The following is a 24,830-nucleotide window of genomic DNA, read 5'->3' on the forward strand; positions in this document are numbered from 1 at the left end:
CTTTGGAGATATTTAAAAAAAATTACAAGTTCACAGTGGGGCTAATAATTTTCTCTTCAACTGTATATAATATATATATTGGATACATTTAAGAATAACCTGCAGTACATTTATTTTAAAAACTTGTAAATCAAGCAAGAAATATTTACATTATTGCTTAAATTTTTTTTGGAAAAAGTCTTTTTTTTTTTTGTTGTTGTTTGACCGGAATAAGAAGTTTTTGCATTTTTTCAAAACAATTTTAAGTGTAATAATATTTGCCTTCTTAATAATTATACATTTGTTATATATGATAAAATTTGTTTGTTTTTTTTCTATCGTCCAATCACTTGCCTAATTAACATTTCTTGCCTAGTTACCCCAATTTAACTAGTTAAGTTTCAGAATTGCACTTTAAGCTGAATACATTAGTAGTTTGCTAAATGACGAGTGAATTAGGATTCACTGTCATCATGGCTGAGTCAAAATATAAAATACATGTTTATAATAATAAATACATGTTTAAAATGTTATGATAATATTAAATGTCATGTTTAAAAATGTGTTTAAAAAATTGCCTCCAATAAACAACACTTTATAAAATATCTAAAAAAAATTACTAAAATTTTGAAGGAGAGTAAAAATGTGTTCTTCAACTGTATATAGCAGGGGTTCTCAACCTTTTTCTCCAAAGATTTTTTGAAGACCCAAACTGATTGTCTAGAAAAAATGCTTATTTTAAAGCTTTATTTATTAGCACAGACAAGTTCAAAGCTCCTGATTTCTTTACTTCAGTTATTCTTTACACCTGCAGAGTATTTGGGCCTTTTCTTCAGTAAAGGAACCTGACAGGACTACAAAAGATGGCGAAAACACTGCTGCTGCTTTGAATTAGACTGACTTCTATTCATATATTGATCTATATCCATTAAAATAAATAACCTTATCCTGACCCTAAATGTAAAATACAGTAAAAACCCTCTAAATCTGTCAAAACACATCGATCTGAAGGCAGTTTGGTTTGTAGCTGGACATTATTGGAGTTTGCTGACAGGAACCGTAAACAGCTGTTCACTACTGAAACACCACAGAGTCTCGCTATATCCTCCTGTACGGGTGCGCTTCTGTTGTAAAACACTTGCCGGGCATCAATTTCGACAACTATGCAGATATTTTAAAGTGTTCACACAAAGAGAGCATGCATCATTTGTGAATCAACAGACTTGTGCAACTCTGATACAGTACAAGTCGTAGATGTGAAGCACGCATGAGCTGGTTTATTATAACTCTAATCATCGTTACCTTTACATTTGCATGACTGTTTGCTTTATACAACTGAGAATGTAGTGCTAGTTGATGCACAGCAGTTGGAAATTTAAGCCACAGTTTGTCTGTAATTAACAGTGAGGCTGTTTTTGTACAGATTCCGAATGAGCCTGTTTAATCACAAAAAAAAACAGGAAATGCCATTACTATGATTACATTTGACTACATTTAATCTATGATTAAAATCATATTATTATAGTATAATACTTAAGGTAATTTTAATAATCTCGCGGTCCACCTGCAGGATAACTGAGGCCCACTTGTGGGCCGTGGCCCACCGGTTGAGAACCCCTGGGATATAGAAAGCAAGATGGAAAGTAGATTTGCAACTGTCTGCTCTCTAATTTTACATTCTTATCAGGTGATATTTAAAGATGACAGATTTTGTCAGTATACTTTATCTCCAGCTCCTTTTTTTGACAGCGCTGTTCTAAAATGATTAAACCTGATTATCTGCATGTAATGTTGAAGACTAAATTATTAGCCCTCCTGAATTTTTTGCCCCCTGTATTCATTCATTAAATCATTCATTTTATTTTCGGCTTAGTCCCTTCATTAATCTGTAGTCGCCACAGCGGAATGTAACACCAACTTATCCAGCATAAATTATTTGCATCGATTGCCCTTCAGGCTGCAACCCATCATTGGGAAACACCCATACACTCCCATTCGCCCCTGTATATTTTTTGCCAATTTCTGTTTAACGGAGAGAAGATTTTTTCAACACATTTCTAAATACAATAGTTTTAATAACTCATTTCTAACAACTGATTTCTTTTATCTTTGCCATGATTACAATACGTATTTTACTTGATAGTTTTAAGAATTCAGCTTAAAGTGCAATTTAAAGGCTTAGCTGAGTTAATTGGGCAAGTTAGGGTAAATATGGCTAATTGTATAACAGTGGTCTGTAGAAAATCAAGAAGAAATATTGCTTAAGAGGGCTAATAATGTTGACCTTAAAATAGCTTTAAAAAATTAAAAACTGCTTTTATTCTAGCCGAAATAAAAACAAACAAGACTTTCTCCAGAAGAATAAAATATTATAGGAAATACTGTGGAAATATTCTTTGCTCTGTTAAATATCATTTGGGAAATATATGAAAAAATTAATTCACATGGAGGGCGAATACTTTTAATTTTGCCTCAAATATTCAGTGCAGTTTAACACATCTCCTCACATCTCTCTCTGTCTCTGTGTGTGTTTTCCTCAGGTGTATGGGGTGTGTGTGTGGCCAGTGACTGTGGTTCGCTCGGCCTCCAGACTCGCTCAGTGTGGTGTGTCCATGCTGAAGGCTGGAGCACACATCAGTCCAACTGCTTTCCATCCGATCGCCCTGCGCATCAGAGAGTGTGTGTGAAGATGTGCGAGTGGCAAAAGGATCTGTTTGAGTGGCGCTTGTCTCCATGGGGCCCCTGCACTCCGAGTCCTCTCCTCCCAGCCAATCGATGCGTAACCGCTCAACGTGGAGTGCAGAGCCGCAATATGCAGTGTGTGAAGCGTAATAACAACTCCTCGGTGAGCCTACATGTGTGTGAAGCGTTTTCTTCAGCTCCAGAAGGAGAGCAGGCCTGTCTGTTACCTTGTCCGATGGATTGTGTCGTCTCCGCTTTCACCCACTGGTCCACTTGTAGCCGTACATGTGGGTCGGCTCTTCAACAGCGCACACGGGATGTCCTGGCCACACCCCTGTATGGAGGCATGGACTGCCCCAGTTTGACTCAGACACGCCCCTGTAGACATGAGCAAGGCCACCCCGCCCTCTGTCCTTCTGACCAACAGGAATACAGCTACAGTTTGTGGGCGGGGCCTTGGAGCCCTTGCAGAATTAAAGGGGTGGCACCTGTTGGGAAAACAACAGTGGATTTTAATTTGGGGAAAAGTACAGTCAGGACTTCCTATACAATAAAGCGGCACGCGGAAGGTTTTCATCGTCAAAATCATTACGATGAAAAAGGCTACAAAGTGTCCTGGGAGATCATCATTGGGTACCAGACTAGGCAGCTTCGCTGTTTGAGGAGCGACGGGAAGAACGCTATGCTGAGGTGGGCAGTTATTTTGTCAATAAATGAGTTAATAGACTTTTATAAAGTTGTTCAAGTCATTAAAATCAATCATTTTTATTTTATTTCATAAATTGTTATTATTATTTTACCATATATATTTACAGAACAGTTCTGTCTGGTCCTTGAATCTGATTGGCTGATAGCCATGAGATATTAAAGTAATAATATCAGAATTTTTACAGCCTCCTCACCCTTGCGTATTACTCCGCCCACACAAGTGGCAAGCAGAAGACTACAGTTTGACAAATATTGCAGCTGTATTAAAACAATATACTTTTGAGACACTTTAAGTTGATAATGTAGTTGTTTAGATTGCAAATATGCAGTTTATTTATAAGGATAGGGCCTATTTTAAATATTTATAATTTTAGAGATTTAACATATTGGTGACCAGCCTGTCATACTAAGCAGAGCAAAGACGGTTGACGTTCCGCCACAAGATGGCAACGAAGACTGCATAATAAGTCTTTAGGGGGGAAAAACAGTACTTTTTTCAGCATATGTTTCAGACTACCGCTGAACAAATCATTTCAGAACAGGGGAGTGACAAGTCAATCTACTCTCTTTTTTGTATGTTGTAGTGCTCTTTTTTATTATGATGTCCCGATCAGGATGTCCCATTTTTTTTGTTTTTTTTTGTTTTTTTTGCCCTCACGTCCGAGTCATTCTATTTTTAGTATCACCTGATACCAAAACTCCATCCGATACTTCTTTCATGCATAAAAAATAATAAAGAAAATTAAAGAATAATTTTTTTATTTAATTCTTATTTTAACATTCAACTGCTCTGTTAACAAACAGAGCACTTCTGTGAGGTAGCTTAAACAATCAAGTAATAAATAACAGATACATTTTTCACTTTTGGACTTTAGTTTAACAGTAAATATAAAAAATATATAATATAAAAACTAATAGCTCCTCACCTTAAAATACCCGGCAGGCAATGCCAAGTTTACATATCTCACAGTTTGCTATGGCAATGTTGTCGTCATGTAAAGCTGGTATTTGAATTATTCTATTGTACGATGTACAAGAAGCAAAAAAAAAAAAAATGTAAATTAAAAATATTTCTTACTTTATAATAATATAAATATAAATAAATAACTTTAAATCAGAATGTATGTATGTATGTATGTATGTATGTATGTATGTATGTATGTATGTATGTATGTATGTATGTATGGATGGATGGATGGATGGATGGATGTATGCATGTATGTATATATGTATGTATATATGTATGTATGTTTGTGAGTTTGTGTGTATAAACAGAAACCATATTTGCAGTATTGAATTAATCCTAGACCTAAAATATTGATTCTAGTTTAAATTATTACACATGAAAAAAGACTGTGAAGTGATGGAACAGACATGAAACTAACACAGCTATACTGTATGCAGTAACTGGCCAACTAAATGGCTTAGCATTTCACAGAACGCCAACCCACAGATTGCTGCAATTAATAGGAATAAAAAGAGTTGAGAAACAAAAGCTTTTGAAGATGTTTTTGAAGACTGTTGTAGATGTAGCCAGAACGGATTGCGGCCAAATAGAGTTGAAATAAATACTCATTACTGATCAGACCATTAATAAATAATACAGCACTATTAGCACACAGTTATGCAACAATGTTATGCAATAAATATAGTTTAGTTTTTTTAATGCCTCCTAACAGTGAGGACATTAGAGTCTGCTTTATGAATCACTGCTATCCTCTCAGTGCAGATGGATAGCCTTGTGCCATATGATGCTGTTTACATTAGAGAACATGATGTTATTTATATGCGGGACTGGTTACATTGTCAAATAACAGAATCTAAATTTTACCTTCTGTTGTGGGTCATACGGAAAAGATAGCCTTTTCTTTTTTCCTGCTCCTGGAAGATCCCAAGCCTGCTGGTTTTTATTCATTTTTTATTAGATTTTAATGGAAATAGTGCTTGTTGCACCTAGAAAACTACAATAATAAGCTCCAGAGAGAGCAGCGTGAACATAAAAAATGAAGAAACCGTTCTGAAAATAACCAAACACACCATAGAACAGCTGAAATCTAGTGAGACGATGAGTTATGCTTTTTGATTCGCTTCAGAAATTTTCAAGCTCTTTGTATTTATATTTTATGTAACTATAGTTCATAACATCCACCGAGAGCCATTAGAATAGAATCTATAGACAACATATCTGGTAGAAAAAGAAACAAGATAGTGAACTGACTACAAAATATTTGATGTGAAATATGTTTTATGCTATCATACGCATCAAACGCTTATGATAGCATGTAAAGATTTAATGAAAAGTGTGTGTACATTTAAATTTAAATATCCCACTGGCATTTAATTTTTATTACCCAGTGAAATGTTAAGTGATTCATATTTGCACACAAAATCTAATTATGTTGGCTTAGAAAGACAACGTAGTGATCTACTAGTATTCTTCTGGGATTAAAAACACATCTCCTCCTAAAGCTTTCAAGCTACAACCACCAAATTTGGCTGAGAATCTCAGGCTATTATGGCTATTTAATTAAATCAACTTTTTAAGACAATCAAATAAGTAAAAACAACAGACTTTCATTGAAGATGTAAAAATGTTTATACATTAAATCATACCTTTTTCTCTCTAGCTATCAGGCATTACAAAAACTAGCCTAGAACATGCTAACATCTTGTACACTGTAGGTACATGGTAATGCATGCTACTAAACAAGCTAATAATGTGTCAAATAATGTTTATTATGTTTTATCAATCTGCTAATCATGCTAAAAACATGCTAACAATGTTATCTTCATGCTACCGAAAGTTTACACTAACAATATGCTAGCTGTGGCAGACATGAAAACGCTATGTCAGTTCGTTCTGTCAGTTTATAGCCATGCTAACAACATGTTTATTTATGTGAGAAACATAAAAGGAACATGTTAATTGTTACTAACTAATTGCTTATTTGTGCTAATGATGTGTGAACTGTGCTAGAAACATAGTAGCTATTAGCAAAAAAATAATTCTAGCAAATTGTTAATTTATGCTAATAATATGGCAACCTTTTTAAAAACAAACTGAGAGCCATCAGAATTACTGGATTACTGAATTCACTTATGATAGCATGTAAAGATTTAATGAAAATGTGCGTGTACATTTAAATTTAAATATCCCACTTAATTGCATTAAATTTTTATTACTAAGTGAAATGTTAAGTGATTCACATTTGCTCATATAATCTGATTATGTTGGTGATCTACTAGTCTTCGTCTGGGATTAAAAACGTGTCTGCTTCTAAGGCTTTCAAGCTACAACCAGCAAATTTGGTGGGAATTTGGAAAAATTCAGGCTACTATTGGTATTTATACAATATTTTTTCAAACATTTTAAGACAATCAAATCAAAGAAAAAATAACAGACTTGCATTGAAGGTGTAAAAACTCTTAAACATTAAACCGTACCTTTATCTCTCTGTCTAGCTATCTGTCATTACGAAAACCAGCCTATGCTAACATCTTGTTTAATCACGGTAGTTTCATGGTAAACATTAACAATGAGTTAAATGCTACCAAACAAGCTAATAGTGTGTTCAAACATGTAAAGTTTTAAACACATGTTAGTAATATGTTTTGTTATTTTTGTGGTAACCATGCTAGAAACGTACCAACAATGTAATCTTCATGCTACCAACAGTTTACACCAACAATATGCTAGCTGTGGTAGAAACATGAAAATACTATGTCAGGTCACTTTAGTTTCATAGTTATGCTAACAACATGTTTTTTTCATGTTAACTGTTACTAACAAATTGCTAATTCATGCTAATGATGTGTGAACTGTGCTAGAAACGTTTAGCAAAAAGTGAATTCATTTTAGCAAAATATTAATTTATGCTAACAATATGGTAACCTTTGTACAAGCTATCAACATAATCTTCCTAACAAGCTAATTCAGTTATTAAAACATGCACTGTAAATGAACAAACATGTTAATTACAAGTTAGCAACATGTTATGAGAAAACTAAAATTTAGAACAGTAGAAAAACTGTGGTAAAGCTAAAAACAGGCTGAAATGTCTTTTTTTCAGTTTTAGGCTAGACTCTGTCAAGCCAACATCATAGATTGTGTCTTAAACTTTTGACTTTCTAACTTGTATCTTTTTAATCATTAATCATTTTAATCATTCATTTTTTTACAACTAATATTTATCAAATGCCAATTCAGTGGATAAACAAGCATGCTTTACAATCAGTCTTTTGTTGTTTATGCTGTGCTGCAAACATTAAGATTGTTACCAACAATACAATGCTAATGCCAGTCTTTATTCGAACCGCTTGTTTATGCACGGTATAATGAATTACCATAAATTATTTTTTTTTGTCTGCAGATTACAAGATTTCCCTGGTGTTTTGCAAACTTTTTTTTTTTTTTTGCATTTGTATTAAGCCAGACTAAACTTCTGAATAAATTGAACACCCACAGACCACCCCATCCCTCTCTCTCTCAGGATTTCATAGTTTGCTTTAGCTAGTTTTGTATGCCAATATATTCAGTGAGAATCAGCAGCAACGTTAAAGCCTTGGAGAGTTCAAGAGACAGCTTGAAAAATGTTCTGTTTATGTTGCTACCTTTTTTGTTATGGTAGCCAGAGGCTAAATGCATGCCAACAGCTTCAGAGCAGGCAGATGAAAACTTCTTTTTGTTGGCAAAAAAAAAAAAAAAAAAAAACATAAAAAGCTTTAAAAACTAAGTAAACTGTTTTTATAATTGTAATCTGTTGACCGTAATTCATTTAATATATATTATATAATAACATATTAATGTATGTATGTATGTATGTATGTATGTATGTATGTATGTATGCATGTATGTACTGTATGTATGTGTGTGTGTATATATATGCACTGTATTTATATGTATGTATGTATGTATGTATGTATGTATATATGCATGTATGTACTGTATGTATGTGTGTGTGTGTGTGTGTGTGTGTGTGTGTGTGTAAATGCACTGTATTTATATGTATGATTGTATGTATGTATGTATATATGTATGTATGTATGTATGTATGTACTCTACATGTACTATATGTATATGTATACAGTATGTTCTGTATTTACAGTTGAAGTCAGAATTATTAGCTCACCTATTTATTTTTTCTCCAATTTCTGTTTAACGGAGAGAAGATTTTTTCAATACATTTCTAAACATAATAGTTTTAATAACTAATTTCTAATAACTGATTTATTTTATATTTGCCATGATAACAGTTAATAATATTTAACTAGATATTTTTCTAAACAACTCTATACAGCTTAAAGTGACATTTAAAGGCTTAACTTGGGTAATTAGATTAACTGGGCAGGATAGGGTAATTAGGCAAGTTATTGTATAATGATGGTTTGTTCTGTAAACTATCAGAAAAAATTGCTTAAAGGGCTAATAATTTTGACTTTAAGATGGTGTTTAAATTTTTTTTTTAAATATATATATTTTTATTCTAACTGAAATGTAACAAATAAGACTTTCTCCAGAAGAAAAATATTATCAGACATACTAAGAAAATTTCCTAGCTCTGTTAAACATCATTTGGGAAATATTTTAAAAATACTTATTTATTATTATTTTTTTTTTAGAAAATGACAATTGGTCAGAACAAATAATTATAAATCAGGGTTTCCTAAATTTTTTTAAGTTAAAGACTTGTATGAATATGTCCAAAAACATGACATTTAAAATCTTTAAACTGTAACTTTTTATATTACATTTTTCTATCTATCTATCCAACCATCCATCCATCCTTCGTTCCTGTCGTCCCTCCCTTTCACCACCCACCCATCCATCCATCCATCCACCAACCAACCAACCAACAAACCAACCAACCAACCAACCAACCAACCAACCAACCAACAAACCAACACAATTTTTCAAGTAATCAACACCACCATTTTTCTCATAAAGCATATTTCTAAAGGCGCTGTTGAACAACCAAAGAAATCAACATGCAAAGAAAAATCTAAATAGTTTACAAATGAAGTTGTGTAATAAAATGAAACGACAGAAAAAATATTGAACACATGAAGAAAGGGAGGTGTAGAAAGTCAGTGAAAGCCCAGACAGAAGCTGAAATCTCTTAGTAGTTTTTCAGCAACCCTCTGCCCTTCGTCATTGTAAATGAATATTAGCTGCTTCAGTCCAACATTATCAGAAAGATGAAGATGAAATATTGTTCTCAGGAAATAACATGACATGTTGAATACTTGTCTGTTTGTCTGTCTGTCTGTCTGTCTGTTTGGCTGTCTGTCTGTCTGTCTGTCTGTCTGTCTGTCTGTCTGTATGTCTGTCTGTCTGTCTGTCTGTCTGTCTGTCTGTCTGTCTGTCTGTCTGTCTGTCTGTCTGTCTGTATGTCTGTCTGTCTGTCTGTCTGTCTGTCTGTCTGTCTGTCTGTATGTCTGTCTGTCTGTCTGTCTGTCTGTCTGTCTGTCTGTCTATCTATCTATCTATATATCTATCTATCTATCTATCTATCTACACTGTAAACGATTTCTTGTTAAATTAACAGTAAGTTACTGGCAACAATTATCCAGTAGCTGCTGTATTTCATAAAACAGTAACATTACTGTAATACTAATTACTTTAGTATTAGAATTACTGTAAAATGTAATACATCATTTTACTGTTTTCTTTTTATACTGTAACACCAATTACAGTAGTGATACACATACTGCAAAACTGAAAACAGTATTTTACTGTACATTTTTACCATGCAGAACTACGGTATTTTAACGTTACTTTCATTATTACTGTATAGTATTTTACAGTTATTAAATGTTATTTTATTGTATTTAACAGTGCTACTTTATAATGAGCAAAAAAAGTTCAAAAATTGCACAAATGTTATTTTAACTGTTCAAGAAATACAAGAAAAATAAAGAAACTGAAACTTTAACTTCACAATAAAAGTTTATTGTGTAAACCCTACTGAAACAGTAGCAATTATTCAATATAACACAGCAACAGAACACTAATGAAAAATTGATCAGTAAAACCAGTCAACAATTAATGCATCAAAAAGTATTACAATTTTAAAAACAGATGAAAATACTGCTACAAGACACGAAATGATGAAGGCCAAATAATGTTGTGGAAAAGGGACAGTGAAAAAGGGCAGGAGCACTTCTGATGATCCTGCAAAAATGACAAGCAAATCAATCACTGGAGTAAAAACTAATCATGCCTCAAATTATTTCATTCATTCAGAAACCAAACACCGCACTGCTGTTTTATATATATAAAACACTGTTTTTTATCGTTTTTGTTGGCAAAATACAGATTGTTGTCTATTTACAATTACACTAACGTTAATGGGGAAAAGATCAGTCAAGTCAACACTAGTCAAGTGTCCACACAGGTATGTAAAAAATAAAGTCTCATCTTAACTTAATGTCTGACTCTGTATAGCATGAATATATGATTCCATGACCACACTAGCGCTTTCACGAATTTAAGAGGGGTGAACACAGTTCATTCTGACCTTAAGAGGCTACATATTAAAAATAAATAAATAAATAAATAAATAAATAAAATAATTAATTTAACGTGACTAATGTTAATCAAGTACTTTTAAGCTTTTAACATGTGAAAATCTACTTCTAACTTACAGACAAGATTACGTTAGAGAACATGAAAGCCATGGGTGATTTAAAAAAAAATAATGCTAATGATAAGTTTCTGACATTTGGTTCGCATAAAACAAAGTAATCACTAAGCATTCATTTTTGGCAAAATCTGCCGAAAGGCACAGCAACACGATCAAATGTGTTAAAGTTGAGCAGAGAACTGAAGAGTAGTCAAGCAGTCTCCTTCATGAAATGTTTGTGATAATATTTTGCGGTCAATTCGTATTACTGTATTTCAATATGTCAGTGAGACAAATAAATATTATTACACCTCTCCAGTGACATTTCCTCAAATTAAATCATCAAGACGTTACTGTGCACAGCATCAGTAAAACGTTAAGAATAATTTAAATACCAAATTTTAAAAGTCACTGCTGATTACAAACTAACATTAAAGATAGGCTTACAGAAATCCTGAATGCATGATAATATGAAGATTTATTACTCACTGATGTCGAAGCACTTCGTCAGAGATGTAGACAGGACAGAATATGTGCCATCAAATGAGCTCTTGTGCAGTCTTTGTTGGACATCAAGGTAGTATGTTCACCCACACTGTAAAAAAAAAAAATCTGTTATTTTACATGTTTTTTTCCCAGAAGCTAGGGTAATAGAGTCATTTGGTTAAGTGGTTTAAAATAATTTTATTTATTAAATACTTGCTTACCCATATATAGATGTAAAAGTAACCAAAATAAATAATTTATTAAAATGTGAGGGATACTAAGCATGTTTGGTCTACAGAGAGAAGTAAACATTTACTTTAAGCATTGATCCTAATGAATCTATTTCTGAACTACATCCAACCTCACCTCTGAAACAGCATTTTTGAGCTTTTAGATCAGGGGTGCTCAACCCTGTTCCTGGAGATCTACCTTTCCGCAGAGCTTACCTGCAACCTTGATCAAGAACACCTGTCTTTATTTACCAAGTGCTCCTTCAGATACTATTTAGTTTGTTTAGTTGCGTTTGATCAGGGTTGGAGCTAAACTCTGCAGAAAGGTCGATCTCCAGGAACAGGGTTGAGCACCAATGTTTAAGACAATAAAAAATAAGACATCTAGATGATATTTTTTATTCAATCATTTGTGAAATTTAAATGACTTATATTCAGTATATACATAACATAAAATTAGAATAAGAATAAAAAAAATAATACTCTATGCCAAATAAAATACTTCAGATCTAAATAAAGCAGGTGTTTTTACCTAAAGGTTCCTTTCCTCCAGTTAGTTTAGTTGCAGATCCCTCCACATCTGTGCTTTATTTGGTTCTTGACTTAAGAGTAACTGGTGTCACATTCCAGGTCCATCACAATCTGAGCTAGAAAGACAATATGGCAAAAGACAAGACACATATAAATAAGTCTCAGAATAAAATATTTAAAAGGATAGTTTACTTTTCTGCCACCATTACTACATGTGTTTTAAATCCATTTAAATTTCTGTTGAACACTAAAGCAGATATTTTGAAGAATGTTAGAAACCAGAAACTATTGACATCCATATTTGAACAAAATTTCTTTAAAAAAATATATGAGTTTGTGTTCAATGGAACAAAAAAAAATCTAACTATTTTGAAACAAGTGGAGGATGCCAAAGATGCTATTATTTTCATTTTTGGGTGAACTGTCCCTTCAATTCAAGTGTCACGCATTACTCATAAAAACTGATGTATCGCTTGAGGAAAACTAAATCAAGTACCTCCTGTGAGCAAGCAGAATCATTATGCCATTGTATTCAGCCAACTGACCCAGCCGAGGCTCGAACCAGCAACCTTCTTGCTGTGAGGCGACAGCACTAGCTACTGTGCCACTGCGTCGCTACTGGAAGAAGAAGAAAAAGAGGTTGTACATGAAACTCCTCACAACAAATCTGTGAACAACTTGACATTTCAAAATCTAATCAAAATGAGGAAGACATCAACATTACCTTGAATAATCAAGTGAGGAGAGATTGGTAGCATCAGTTTTTCAGCATCAATTTCTGTAGTTGCAAAAAAGATAAATATAATAAGAGTAAAATAAGACTTAACATTTAATAATCTAAATCTATGGTACAACCATACAAATCTGTATGGGGTTCAAATAAATTTGTATACAAATCATTCCCTACACCTGAACACCAAAAATAAAATGTACAATTAATGACACAATAACGTTATACAATAAGCTCATTAACCAGTGAGAAATAGACAATTAATATGTATTATGTTAATATTAACGTTAGCTTAAAAGACATAAACTGAATTTTATTATCAGCTCAATTTAATAAAACAGACTTGTTTCATTGTGAGTTTAGTTTGAATAACTAACTTACAGTTTACAAATTTAACCATAATGATAACTTGGTCATAATGACCACATGAAGACCAGAGCTTACCTTAATGTTAAACGTTTAACTTTTCATGGTGACTTTGCCTTCATCTCAGTGTTGTGCTGAAATAGAGAATTCATTAATGCAGATAACCCAAAGTAAAAGTTACGTTTTTTTCAGGAAACTTAACGTTACTATGGTCAAAAACTCACTCAAGATAAACTCACTGTAATTACCTTATCTAATACCTCGCAAACACTACAAACACGGTCTGGCGTCGAATAACGTGACATAAGTACCTAACGTTAACTTACAGTACAACTAAAGTAACTTGGTTAATTATTTTAAATTACACACACACACTACACGGAAATAAACACAAAACAATCCTTTAACGAACAGAATTTGACTTTTAAACACTTACCGAGGATGAATTCACTGGAAGAAAAGGCGACAGGTGGATTTCAAATTAGAAGAGCCGTTGCTTGCCTGGTCAAATCGAGTCGGCTCGGCTTTATGAATCGGCTCCTTAGAACAGTAAAGAGTCGAATCCGCCTAAAACCGATTCCTTTTTGTATATTATTGTAAGACACAACAATGAATCATTACTATTTCGTTATACTGCTCGGCCACACACATTTATACACATATTGCTGAATGTGCTTGTGAACACGTGTGATAAAATAATTCCCGAGCAAACGGTTCAATCCGATTCGGTGTCGTTTGTGTGCTGAACCGAACCAACAAGCAAATATAATGGCGGATGAGAAAAGCCAGATCATATCATAAATATTGCGTTTAATATGTCACGAAATGAAGTTTTAACAGTTTTTCATGCGAGAATGTAGTTCTTCCAAACTCAAATCTGTGGTTTGTTTTTAGATATCATGTCTAATTTTAAGTGTGCTTTGCCGATAGGGGAGATTCTGACCTCCAGGGGTTGACGGCGCTCCATCACTCATGTATCCGGCAAACCTCATGCTTTAATCGGCCTAGACATTATTGAGACATGCCCTGTCTTCGATGACTAGATAATAAATGTGTTATGAAATAAAGTTTTAACCGTTTTTCATGCGAGAATGTAGTTGTTTTAAACTCAATTCTGTGGTTTATTTATTAAGATAGTGTGTATTTTAAAATGTTGTTTTGAAAATGCGGAGATATGTGACCTCTACGGTGGCCAATATGGGCGCCCAATATTCTTGAATCCGTCTAAAGCAGGTTGGTCACGCTGACATTTAAGCTGACTTTGAAATCATTTTGTTTGTTTAACAGTCTTTGGTTACGTGAATCAATTTATTTTTGTTCCAATTTACGTTTTGGTTTAGCGCAAAGTTATGTTTATTAAATATTATTTAATATTTCCATGTTGCCTTATAAAGTGCACCCAAAAATGGAAAACCAGGGGACAGTTTAATGCACTGAACAGTCTGAAGAAACTGGTTAGGTTATTTACTTCACAAAATAATTTGTCTAAAAATAAATAAACATAAATAAACATAATAATCATAATATATAGTGTGTGTGGAGTTGTTCTTGGTCCTTTGCAGTACTGTATTTAGATGTACAGTAACGGATTTTTCCCCAAAATTCATTATAAAATCTACAGTAACATACTGTTAACCATGTTCACAGTATAGAAAAGTTGAAAATACATTATTTTACTGTGAAAACAACAATATATACAGTAACACACTGTGCACAGCTTATACAGTAAAAAACTGTTGAGAAATGCAGTATAATACTGTGAAAACAACAGAAATCGTTTACAGTGTATCTATCTATCTATCTATCTATCTATCTATCTATCTATCTATCTATCTATCTATCTATCTATCTATCTATCTATCTATCTATCTATCTATCTACCACCCACCCACCAGGTTACCCATAAAACAAATGTGTAGCAGATGGCCGCAGAATATCAATCATCTTTTTACAGCATAACCATTCTTCATTTTACAATCATAAAAATGTGGTAAAAATGATGACACTGTAAATCTCCCTCTCACCTCCAGCCTTTGTGACCATGATAACAGCGCAGTGAACTTTCGCTCGTGCGTGATGCCCAGAGACTGTAAAGTGTCTGATTGGTCTCAGTGGAGTCTGTGTTCAAAGACCTGCCGCACATCTGACCCTTCGCCGGGCTTCAGGCACAGGAGCCGCAGCCTCATACAAGCAGCCATTGGTGGAGCAGAGCCGTGCCCCGTCCTGGAGGAAAAAGCAAACTGTAATATTTTGGAAGACGCACTACCGCTGTGCCCAAGGTGAAGAGACTGCGCTGCCAGAACTGTGCAGGCAAATCTTTTCAAATGTTGGCAAGATGTTAGAATTTACCCCATGAGTTTTCTAAATGCATGTTGTTATGAATAATTATGAAAAATGTTGACCTCATATTCATTTATCAGATGCTTCAAGCTTCAAGTCAAATGGTGGACTTCTGTTTTTGACATTTAATGATCAGTTCACTGAAAGTCAGCATGAATGACTTTATCTTCAGTAAAGTCTAGATCAGATATGCAGCCGGTCGGAAGTGCGATATGCACATTAATAGAGCAGCATTTTTTATGACACTGTATAACAATCATTTATATTTTTACATTACTCTGACGATTGGGTTTAGGGTTGGTGTGGGGGTATAAAATACAATAAATGGGAAATGTAATAAATAATTGAAATAATTCTCGCTAACCAACATTTTCCTGAACTGAAGTAATGTGGGGCGGGACTTATTTTTGTCTGTTGGGAATTGATTGGATTATTATATTATTGTGGTTTGCTAGTGGCTGATCTCACGCCATTAAATGCTTCATCAGAGGGGGGCAGTTGTACAGCTTTAGACAAAAATGAAGACACCACTTGACAGTTTTGTGGATTTTGTGGGGTTCATTTGTGTAAATGTTTATTAGGTTATTATTATTATAATATAATATTATATTTTAATATGTTTTAGCTCTTCTATAATTTTGTTCTAATAAAATAAAATCTGACAGAAAATAGATATTTGGTCAGAATAAAAATCAGTAGTTGACAGAATAAAACACTATACAATAAATACTAATTACTATAAATCGTGATTTTTTTGTTGCTAATTTATAATTAAAGCAATACTCTTTTTTGATATCAAATTCAATTTCAGTTTTTTTATATTTATTTTACAATTACAGTTTTTTCTCAGTCACTCATGGTGCATTTCTCACAGCACTATTTACATTTGCACAACAATTATTGCATTTCTCAGAACAATTAGTGATTTGTGCACCTCATAGTAGCAGTTTCTCATTTCTTCTCACAAATTGCTAATGCTTTGGACATGCATCAATTGCTTTCATACAACTCTGCTGTTTTATAACATTTATTATTTGCTCATGTCATATCAGTCAAATTTAACTGAACTTGTGATTGCTGAATAGTCATTCCATATAAAACGAATAGTCCTCATTTCAATACTTGAGTCATCACATGCAAAAATGTTGAACTAGTTGTCAAAATCTGTCAAGCAAATTTTGTAAAAAAAAAAAAATTAAATATTTTTTTCCCCCTGAAAATGTCTTTTAAATTGAACAATTTTATGAATGATTTACAGACCTGTGTATGTTGTAGGATCAGTTCCAGTATGTACTGCAGTATTGTTTACAGTTGTGCACAGCTCTACCCAAAGGGAGTTTATGTTTGTTGTAAATAAGGGTGTATTTATTATTTTCCACAATACTGTGAATAAATTAGAATTGTAAAGAGCAAATGCAGTAAAAAAAGTGAAACATACATTTTCAGTGTCTTGTACTCAGATACCTCACTAAATGCAGTGATGTCTAACTTTACTGTAGTTTTCAAATGGCTGTGCAAATAGAGTGAACTGTCATAATAAAAACATGATAAAGCCATTTGACTATCTTGTGCATAAACAACGGTGTCAGGACTTTTCATCTTGATGACACTGACACTTCCTCAGTGATACTTGCTTTTGAGGAATGAGCTATCCATCTTGAGCAAGTCACACACTTTTGCAGGTTATCAACTAGGTTTTGCAGTTTGTGCTAATTGTTTTGAGAAATGCATTAACTGTTGTGCAAAAGTAAATAGTGATGTGAGAAATGCACCAACACGAATGAGAAAAACTGTAACATTCCGCGTTCATCCAATCAAGATGTAATGAATAAAACCAAGAGCCTAGAAATTTCCTTCCTTACAATATTAGTTTCCTTAAGACTGAATTAAAAGTATAGTTGACCCAAAAATGAAAATGTACTCACTATTTACTCACCCTCAAGTGGTTTCAGACCTTTGTACATTTCATTATTCTGGTAAACACAATAGAAGATGTTTTGAAGAAAGCAGCAACTGTTGACTTTCATAATAGGAAAAACAAATAGTATGGAAGCCAATGGTCACAGTATTCCTGCTTTCTTTAAACGATTTTATTTTGTGTTCAGCAGAAGAAACTCAAACAGCACTTAGAAAATGACTTTTGCTGCTTGTTCAAACTACTTATTTAAAATGAGTTGAAACAAGTCAATTCCTATGTTTTTTTTAAGGGACTACTTAATTGTTTTATGTTGCAAAAACTATTACATTAACCTTGTTGTGTTGGGGTAACATGAAGGAATAGTGTGGAACATATTTAAGGGAGAGTAAATGATGAAAATATTTTCATTTTTAGTCGAGCTATTCCTTTAACTTGTCTCCTTAAATCTTAAGTCTGCTTTTGTATTTGTATTGGCTGTTAACAGGTATGAGTGGAGAGTCACCAGCTGGAACCCGTGCCAGGTGACTCCGCTTTTGAGTCAGCAGGACCATCGCCGTACCAATACCAGTGTCCTGTGTGGAGGTGGCATGAGGACCCGAGAGGCGTATTGTGTCCAGATTCAGGACAACACAGTGCCTTCTCATAGTAAGAACACTGGTTTCGATAAACGTGGGTTATTAGCAAGTGACTGACTTTTTTTTAAAAAGTCAAAATAAAAGTACAGAAGTTCACTTTAAATAAAATTTATTTACCCTAAAAATATCAAATCTTCTCAAATAATAATAATAACAATAATAATTGCAAATCAGTGGCGTCATGGTGGCGCACTGGTTAGCGCTCTCGCCTCACAGCAAGAAGGTTGCTGGTTTGAGCCTCGGCTGGGTCAGTTGGCATTTCTGTGTGGAGTTTGCATGTTCTTCCCGTGTTGGCGTGGGTTTCCTCTGGGGGCTCCAGTTTCCAAGTCCAAAGACATGTGGTACAGGTGAATTGGGTAGGCTAAATTGTCTGTAGTGTATGTGTGTGAATGGCAGTGTGTAGGTGTTTCCCAGTGATGGGCTGCAGCTTGAAGGGCATCCTGATTAATAAAGGGGCTAAGCCGAAAAGAAAATGAATGAATGAATGAATGAATGAATGAATGAATGAATGAATGAATGAATGAATGGAGTTTATTAAAGGGAGAAAACTGGAAATTTACAAAACAAAATAAATAAATAAATGGACATTATCCTATAACAGAGACTGTAATTGTATATAGTTGAAGTAAATCTTACAGGATAATGTTGGTTAATACAACCACATTTCATTTCGTTTCATTCAATAATTTTGATATTTATACATAAACAGTATGTTTGTTATTATAAACATTATGTTGCATGTTGGGTGTCCAGAAAGACGCCATTTGTAATTAAAATGACTTACTATACATTCATTCATTCATTCATTCATTCAATTTCTTTCAACTCAGTGGAATGAACCGCCAACTTATCCAGCATTTGTTTTACAAAGCAGATGCCCTCCCAGCTGCAACCCATCACTGGGAAACACCCATACTCTCTTGCATTCACACACATACACTACAGCCAATTTAGTTTATTCATTTCACCTTTTCGGCATGTCTTTTGGACTGTGGGGAAACCGTCCAAAAGACATCCTTTTCCCGAAGGAATCCCACGTGGACACAGGGAGAACATGCAAACTCCACACAGAAATGCCAACTGACCCAGCTGAGGCTCGAACCAGCGACCTTTTTGCTGTGAGGCAACTATGACGCCCCCGACTTGCTAATTTTATTGTTATTATTATTATTAATATTTGATGTATCTTGGGAAAATAAATTTTATTTCAAGTGAGATTCTGTAGTTTGCATTCATATTAGCTTACAACTGTGGATTTTTTAAAATCTGTATACAGATTTTCAGCTTATCAATAGCTTATGACCAAACAGAATGTTTATATTTTTGTTTGAATATGATATTTAAAGGTCCAGTTAAAATTAAAATATTTTTTTAAATGATAGTTTTAGTCTGTTAGTTTTAAAGATATCCATTAGCTGGTGAGCTCCAGAACAGTGACACAGTTCACGTTTAGAAGATATAAAACAAATGTAAACATGTAAAGCTTGCAGTTTGTCACTTCCACCTAAATGATCAATGCTTTTTTCCACAACAGCTTATACTACATTTTCTCATCAAAACTTGACCAATCAAATACTTTCTAGCATCTGATATATCCCGCCCCCGTTAAGACACTTTTCATTTGATGGGCTTGAGCTCAACTGCTCTCACTGGCAGAGGTGTGATAAAATGAAATGCTATTGGCTGTTTTTTTTTTTTTTTTTTTTTTAAATGGGGAGGAGTTACTCTGTTCCACCCTCTCTATATTTTTCATTTGAGATTATATCAAACTTGGAATAAAAAGGCATGTTTCAAAGCACTTCACGTTAGCTTTAACCAAATATCGCATGCATTATGATAAATCTATTAAAAATATATATTTGACTGTTTTTCATTTCTTAAATTGAAGAGGTGTAAAAGAAAAAAATTGAATTCTTTTTTTAGGTACTTTATGAAATGTCGCCATATGGCAACGTCTAACAATGGATCTAACTTAGACATTTCAAATTTAAAACTTTCCTTAATTAAATATTTTGTTGTTTGAAATGATTTAATTGGTGTTGCAGCATTATAAGCTTTAACACAGAACTTATAAATGACACCTTATACATGCTTTCTAACAACTCATCTTCATGCTTTCATTTATTATTTTCTTATCTGCCTCTGAGCTAACTTACCTGAACTGTCTCTATCAAATGTCCAGTCTGCATCCTTCTCATGGTCGCTGAAACCCATCTCATCCTCACTTTCATCTGTAGGAAGAGCCAGTTCTGTCCTTTTCTTCTTTCACGTACCATAGAACATGGTGAAAACACTGCATGTCATGTGACTTAATCAAAGCACATCATTGGCTACACTAAGGTCTTCTCTTTCCAACAACAACAAAAAATAATAATAATAATAATGTTGGTCTTTAAGAAAGTGTCAGGGAAATTAATATGAGTATTCTGTTGCCATATGGTGACACAGAGCAGTAGAGGGTTAAATAAATTTGCCCAAATTTCTAACTAATTCCCGTAAATTCCCGTAAATTTCCTACATGAGGTTTGTGTGGAAAGCTTCCAGTAGTTTACTGGAAATGTTCTGCCCTTTTACTACCCCATTTACAGCATTATTACCATCAACGCACATCCATTAACTGATAAATCGGTTGATCCTGGAAAGAGTCAAATATTGTCGTTTATCAAAGTCAGTTATGAGATTCAATTTCATCAAAAGCGATACTTAAGAAGACCTTCTGATTTTGGATCTCCCAGTACAACAAGCAAATGTGATTAACTCAAACAAGAGCATTAACAGCATAAACACTGGAGAGAAAAATATATATATTTTGTAGATTGCTGTCATTTTTTAAAATCCTTCATAAAGGTTGAGACTCAGGGCAGAACACTAAGGGGAAGATTTACTTTCTTTTGCATTTCTGTTTTTTGATTTAAATGGTAATCTCTGGCCACACAGCGAGAAAGGCGGATTTGAATTACATTTATTTTTTGGTTGGTCTCCAAATAAATGCCTTTCATACAGTTTTGAAACTAAACTGACTTTTTATGGAAGTGTCTCTCTCTGTGTTTTACATTATTAGCCAGTCGGCCTGTTGGGAAGAACTTGTGCACAGGGCCTTTGCCGCCATTGGCTGAGTTTTGCTTCATTCCCTGTCAGAAACATTGTCCCCTCACGCCTTGGTCGCCCTGGGGGCCCTGTCTCCATGACAACTGTTTGGAGCCTCAGGGGAGAAGAGGTGAGAGACGAAAACACCCCATAAAACTAGATTGCACACATCCAAATCTGAATCACACACACTCAGATTCACACCCTGCGTCCTTGGTTTCTCCTCTCTGTACTGTAAAAAGTGTGCAAATCTCAGAGGTGCACATTTTTTTTTTGACTATAACTCACTATAGCAAGTTTTATTGATGTTTTTTTTTCTGTTAATTCTCTCTGCTTCTATAATGAACATTCGTACATTGGAGATGAAGCTTGGAGCACAATTTATGAACACTTGATTTGTGATGAATAATAGGGAATATTAGTTGTGGATCTGTCATGCCAGCAGAACAGTGTTTTACAAAATAGGCACTTGAACATAAACTACTTTATTTTGTTGAAATTGCAATTGGACACAATGAAAAAAACAGCAACGATTTAACACAAAGAAAGATTACAACTCTTTTCTTTGAAGGTTACAGCTAATCAAAAATGAATTGGAAGTGTGGGAGCCCTTGCTTTGAATGACTTCAGCACATCACAGGTTTCAGACGGTGAACACAATGGACAATTAAGTGTTCATTTTTGTACTTTTAGTACAGACTTGTTGAAGTTCATACTTGTGACAACACTACTTGTGAACAATCCATTATAAACCAGTGTTAATATCATTGATGAATATTGTTCACCGAAAGTAGATTAAAAAGAAAAACGAGTTTTAAATGACAAAAAATATGCTGACATTATAATTAACGAATGAATAGAAATGTTAATAGTGGAAAATTTGTTAAAAGATCCAGCCATTTGAATTTTTAACATTTGAACTGTAGCCTATACTGATCTACCTGGCAAGACATTTGCTGCAATCCTGATTGAATATCCAAAGCTGTCAATATTTGAAAGAAGAAAAGCCATATGAATATGCACTCACCGGCCACTTTATTAGGTACACCTGTCAAACTGCTCGTTAATGCAAATTTTTAATCAGCCAATCACATGGCAGCAACTCTATGCATTTAGGCATGTAGACATGATCAAGACGATCTGCTGCAGTTCAAACCGAGCATCAGAGTGAGTAAGAAAGGATTGCTAATGCCAGAGGTCAGAAGAGAATGGCCAGACTGGTTCGAGCTGATAGAAAGGCAACAGTAACTCAAAAAAACACTTGTTACAACCGAGGTATGCCGAAGAGCATCTCTAAATGCACAACAAGTCCAACCTTGAGGCAGAGGGGCTACAGCAGCAGAAGACCACACTAGGTGCCACTCTTGTCAGCTCAGGCTCAACAAAATTGGACAATTTGATTGGAGAAACGTTGCCTGGTCTGATGAGTCTTGATTTCTGCTGCAACATTCGGATGGTAGGGTCAGAATTTGGTGTCCATAACATGAAAGGATGGATTCATCCTGTCTTATATCAACGGTTCAGGCTGGTGGTGGTGGTGTTATGGTGTGGGGGATATTTTCTTGGCACACTTTTGGCTTATTAGTACCAACTGAGCATTGTGTCAGTACTGCAGCCTACCTGAGTATTGTTGCTGACCATGTCCATTCCTTTATGACCACAGTGTACCCATCTTCTGATGGCTACTTCCAGCAGGATAATGCACCATGTCATAAAGCACGAATCACCTCAGACTGGTTTCTTCAACATGACAATGAGTTCACTGAGATCTGGTGACTGTGGAGGCCTTTTGAGTACAATCCAATAGAGCACCTTTGGGATGTGGGGAATGGTAGATTCGCATCATGGATGTGCATGAAGCTATCATGTCAATATGGACTAAAATCTCTGAGGAATATTTCCAGTACCATGTTGAATCTATGCCACGAAGGATTAAAAAAAGTTCTGAGGGCAAAAAGGGGTCCAACCTGGTACCATTAAGGTGTACCTAATGAAGCGGCCGATGAGTGTAAATCTTAAAGCTTAGTTGAAATGCACTTCTGAGATGATGCAAAAGAAACGTTGTTCATCTGAATGCCGTCAGTTATGTTTACTGATTTGATTTTAGCAATATGGCCATGACCCATGGTATCAATCAACTAATTTAATTATCTTTTCTAAATTAAAGCTTACTTCAAATAAGTATTAGGACACAGGATAAGAAAGCTTAGTATCTAATTTTTATTATTATTTTTTTAAATGTCATGTTTATTTCTATAGCACTTTTACTATGTAGATTGTCAAAGCAGCTTAACACGGAAGTTCAGTTTAGTTCAGTTCAATGTGGTTCAATTTTCACTGCTGAAAGTCCAAATGGCTGCAAATCCATTGATGCGCAGCTCCAAAAGTCCCAAACCAAGCAAGCCAGTGGCGAGGAACAAACTTCACCAATTGACGAAAGTGAAAGAAAAGAAAATAAGCTGAGTTTGGCAGGACCATTTCACCTCTGGTCAAATGTCTTGTGTGGAGCTGCAGTCTAGGCCCTGGAGGCTGGAGAATACTTGACGTAGACTCGGAGACTTGTCTGTCACAGAATCTTATGCTTTCCACTCCTCCATGACTACCAAAGCATCTGCTCATTTAAAGCCATTTTAAACCTAATATACACACATATTATAAATATCATACATATTTCCGGCCTATAAAACAATGAAAATACAATTTCAAGGTGTAAACAAAAATAAAACGAACAACAGAAAACAACAACAACATGAGTGTTTACAATGTTTTTTATTAAGAAGCAATTTCCTAAATATTTTAAACCCAGAAGATGAAATTAATGGAAAAGAGCTCAAAATGATCCAGTTATTCCCTACAATTAAATCTAGCAGATGCTAAAGTTGTCTTAATTGATGTTTAGCACACATAAATAGGTTCAATTTTGGTTTCAACCCCTTCAAAAATTGCTCTCTTGTTTTTATTAGAATAACTTCAAATATAACCAAGCAGTGACTAAGAAATTTAGTAAATTGTAGGTTGTTCTCTAATTTTAATCTCTGCTGTACTATATTTGGATAAGATATTTGGCTCTAACGCAGCTTGTTTTGCCAGAATGTGGGAGCAGTATCTTCTTAAGCGTTGGCATTTAGCTTGCTTCGCTTTGAGTCATCGCTTATGGATGTTTTGCATTCGCAGGTTTCAAGATTAGAAGTCGTTCTGTAATTACGGAGTCTTGGGTCGAGTCTGACAGTTGCCCTCACGTCAGCGAAGCAATGACCTGCGATGACCCCGTCTGCTTCCTGTGGCGAGTGGCATCACTGGGGCCTTGTCTTCCTCTAAACGGATCATGTGGCCCAGGATTACAGGAGCAGACTCTGGAGTGTGTGTCTGCCTCAGGTATGCAGATCTTCCCTTTTAAATGCATTACATTAAATACATTTATGATGAACCAAATTTTCTATATTTAATTAATCTTGTTCTGTTCATCAAACTATAATGGAAACAACATAGACTCATTCTAGAAATGTAGCCCTATAT

General features: G+C 34.5%; 1 protein-coding gene and 1 long non-coding RNA gene across 6 annotated transcripts in view; one reads left to right on the top strand and one right to left on the bottom strand.

Moving 5' to 3' along the window:
* The window catches only part of thsd7bb (thrombospondin, type I, domain containing 7Bb), a 203,820-nt gene that overhangs the window by 105,197 nt on the left and 73,793 nt on the right, over positions 1-24,830 (top strand). For 3 of the 5 annotated variants that reach the window (XM_073916921.1, XM_068224380.2, XM_073916920.1), the window contains 5 exons: positions 2,520-3,351; positions 15,365-15,613; positions 18,077-18,237; positions 21,289-21,444; positions 24,489-24,689. In XM_073916921.1, coding sequence (XP_073773022.1) covers positions 2,520-3,351; positions 15,365-15,613; positions 18,077-18,237; positions 21,289-21,444; positions 24,489-24,689 — 1,599 coding nt within the window. Of the gene's footprint in view, positions 1-2,519; positions 3,352-15,364; positions 15,614-18,076; positions 18,262-21,288; positions 21,445-24,488; positions 24,690-24,830 lie in introns of all 5 variants that reach the window. The other 2 variants (XM_073916918.1, XM_073916919.1) reach the window with 1 other exon arrangement.
* LOC137495486 (uncharacterized) lies at positions 9,881-14,317 on the bottom strand. Its single transcript, XR_012387267.1, has 7 exons — positions 13,771-14,317; positions 13,413-13,468; positions 12,963-13,016; positions 12,735-12,856; positions 12,240-12,354; positions 11,481-11,586; positions 9,881-10,540 (listed from the first exon to the last, which is right to left on the bottom strand). It is a non-coding gene; the product is annotated as an uncharacterized lncRNA (long non-coding RNA).

This window comes from Danio rerio, chromosome 11 (genome assembly GCF_049306965.1).
Source record: "Danio rerio strain Tuebingen ecotype United States chromosome 11, GRCz12tu, whole genome shotgun sequence".
Taxonomy (NCBI): Eukaryota; Metazoa; Chordata; class Actinopteri; order Cypriniformes; family Danionidae; genus Danio; species Danio rerio.